This window comes from Engraulis encrasicolus, chromosome 4 (assembly GCF_034702125.1).
Source record: "Engraulis encrasicolus isolate BLACKSEA-1 chromosome 4, IST_EnEncr_1.0, whole genome shotgun sequence".
NCBI lineage: Eukaryota > Metazoa > Chordata > Actinopteri > Clupeiformes > Engraulidae > Engraulis > Engraulis encrasicolus.
The window spans coordinates 7,051,129-7,053,628 of NC_085860.1; the positions used below are offsets into that span (position 1 = coordinate 7,051,129).

A 2,500-nucleotide genomic window follows, 5' to 3' on the forward strand; every position below is an offset into this window, starting at 1 on the left:
AGAAACGTTGCCCGGAGCTAAAGCCATTATCCCTGGGACCGACTGCATGGATTTTCTCCTTTCCTATATTCAGACTCATTATTCCGACTGCAACAGCCCAGCCTTGTGCCGCACGCAATGCACATAGTGCATACGCGTACACACAAACACACACATACACAAACACATGCACTAACAAACACACACGCGCAGACTTTATAAATAATATACATTCAAATGGGAGCACACTTTCTAAAACACCAACCTTAAACTCCCTCTCTTTGACTCTCTCTCTTTCTCTCTCTCTCTCTCTCTCTCTCTCTCTCTCTCTCTCTCTCTCTCTCTCTCTCTCTCTCTCTCTCTCTCTCTCTCTTTCTTTTTGAAAAGGTTTAATCAAACAAAATGTATTGGCTGAACTTTCAGGCACACCAGCACAGGGACCTCTGGTCAGGTCTCCATGTCTTAGTACAGAGCTGATGAGTACACTTCATATTTAGTTCAACGTAGAGAGACAAGAGAGAACGGCCAGATGGGACTCCTTTCAACTTTTCGCACAGACAATGGAACTCTGAACCAACTTTCAACTGACCGTGCCAGCATTCAGAACAGAATATTTCACTTTTATGAGACACTTTAACTATAAAAGTCATCTTCCACAGACCCAGTATGGTGACAGTGGCTTCCTTGATGTCCAACCCCATGTGTTCTCAGAAGCCAATGGCAACCTCTGCAGGTCATTGACAATGGAGGGAAATATATAACGTGTCCTCCATGATATGCAGTGTGGAAAAACACTAGAAGTGGATTGTCTATACCTAGATACTGACTACTTTGATCCTAATGTCACAAGATGGGTAACAGCCTTGCAGCTGTACTCAGTGACTGTCTAGCCAAGATCCCATTGCCTCTGAGTTGACATAGAGCAGTGATTCTCAAAGTGTGGTCCGGGGACCACTAGTGGTCCGCGGCAGAGCTCAGGTGGTCCGCGAGGGGATTTCTAATTTTCCAAGATAAGCTAGCAGTAGGCTATATTTGTAACATTTTCATGTTTTCAACACAATAAGACAGGCTTATAATGTGAATAAAAAGTAAGTGATCTGCATAAAATTTAGCAGTGTCAAATTAGCATCCATCAACTGCCAATTCAGATGAGAGGTGGTCCCCGATAATGTTTGGGGGGGACAAAGTGGGCCTCGGTCTGAAAAAGTTTGAGAAACCCTGACATAGAGCCATGCTTTCCCTACTGCCACAAAAAAATGAAATAATGTCTTGAAAATTGTCTAGACTCTAGAACATGCCCTCCGATTACAAATGGCCCTCTAAAGTGCTGGCAAATTGACTGGGAAAGGTTTTGCAGGTCACCCACCTTGGTCAGACTAACTGTGTGGCAGGCAGACAACTTGCTTATTAATAACGTGCTTTGAAGGTGCACTTGAAAAAGTAGGCTAATGGAGTGGCTTGATAAATAGAAGTAGCTAATTTACAAGATGTCCTAGGGGATGCATTCTCATTATTAATTATGTCCTAATGTGTGTGGATCCCTCAGTTCAGTTACCAACCAAAAGGTTCTGTTCGATTTTCCCTCTGTTACAGTCTATACTGGCTAGCACATTGTTTCCTGTATTTTCAAGAGGAAAGAAATGGACAAATTGAGTGTGATTTTGTTTTGTTCCAAAGGGGTACCGTTTTCTGTGCCCTCATGCAGTTTGTTCTCCATTTACTGTGTGAGGCCTGCTCTTTGTTTAGCTTAAGGCACAGTTGCACAGTGAGACTTTTATTTGTGGCGGTAAATTTAGGCAGAATCAACGTGCAACTGGTGTCAACTTCACCAGTGACTATTGTTTTTTTAGGTGATATTACACAGGTTGTCCTAATTGAGTTTTATTCCAAATTTGGACACATTGGTGACACATTGGGGCACTGGGATTTGGAGAAAATTAAGATTTTTTGCAATTTTCTCAGTGTTCATTTTAAAAGCATGTAACATTACATGCTTTCTTCTCTCTCTCTCTCTCCACAGCGAAGGTCAGGTCCAAGTGTGCGCCCACCTTCTTTGCGTGTGCCAACGGGATGCACTGCATCATCGGACGCTTCCGCTGCAACGGCTTCAATGACTGTCCGGACGGCAGCGACGAGGAGAACTGCAGTGAGTGAAGCCTGCCTCTGTCTGCCTGTCTGTCTGTCTGTCTGTCTTTCTGTTTATTCTATCTGTCTGTCTGTCTGTCTGCCTGTCTGACTGTCTGTTTATTTTATCTGCCTGTCTGCCTGCCTGTCTGTCTGTCTGTCTGTCTGGCTGTCTGTTTATTCTATCTGTCTCTCTGTCTGCCTGTCTGTCTGACTGTCTGTCTCTCTAGCTGTCTGTTTATTCTATCTGTCTATCTGCCTTTGTCTGCCTGTCTGTCTCGCTGTCTGGCTGGCTGTCTGTTTATTCTGTCTGTCTGTCTGTCTGCCTGCCTGTCTTAGTGTCTGTTCATTCTATCTGTTTGTCGGTCTGTTTTTTTCTTTCTGTCTGTTTTTCTCT

At 43.8% G+C, this 2,500-nt stretch overlaps 1 protein-coding gene across 1 annotated transcript in view; it reads left to right on the forward strand.

Annotated features, from left to right (window-relative positions):
- ldlrad3 (low density lipoprotein receptor class A domain containing 3) overlaps positions 1-2,500 on the forward strand; it is a 130,422-nt gene that overhangs the window by 82,070 nt on the left and 45,852 nt on the right. Inside the window, exon 3 of the mRNA XM_063196597.1 lies at positions 2,000-2,125. Within this exon, the coding sequence (XP_063052667.1) occupies positions 2,000-2,125 (126 nt within the window). The remainder of the gene's footprint in view (positions 1-1,999; positions 2,126-2,500) is intronic.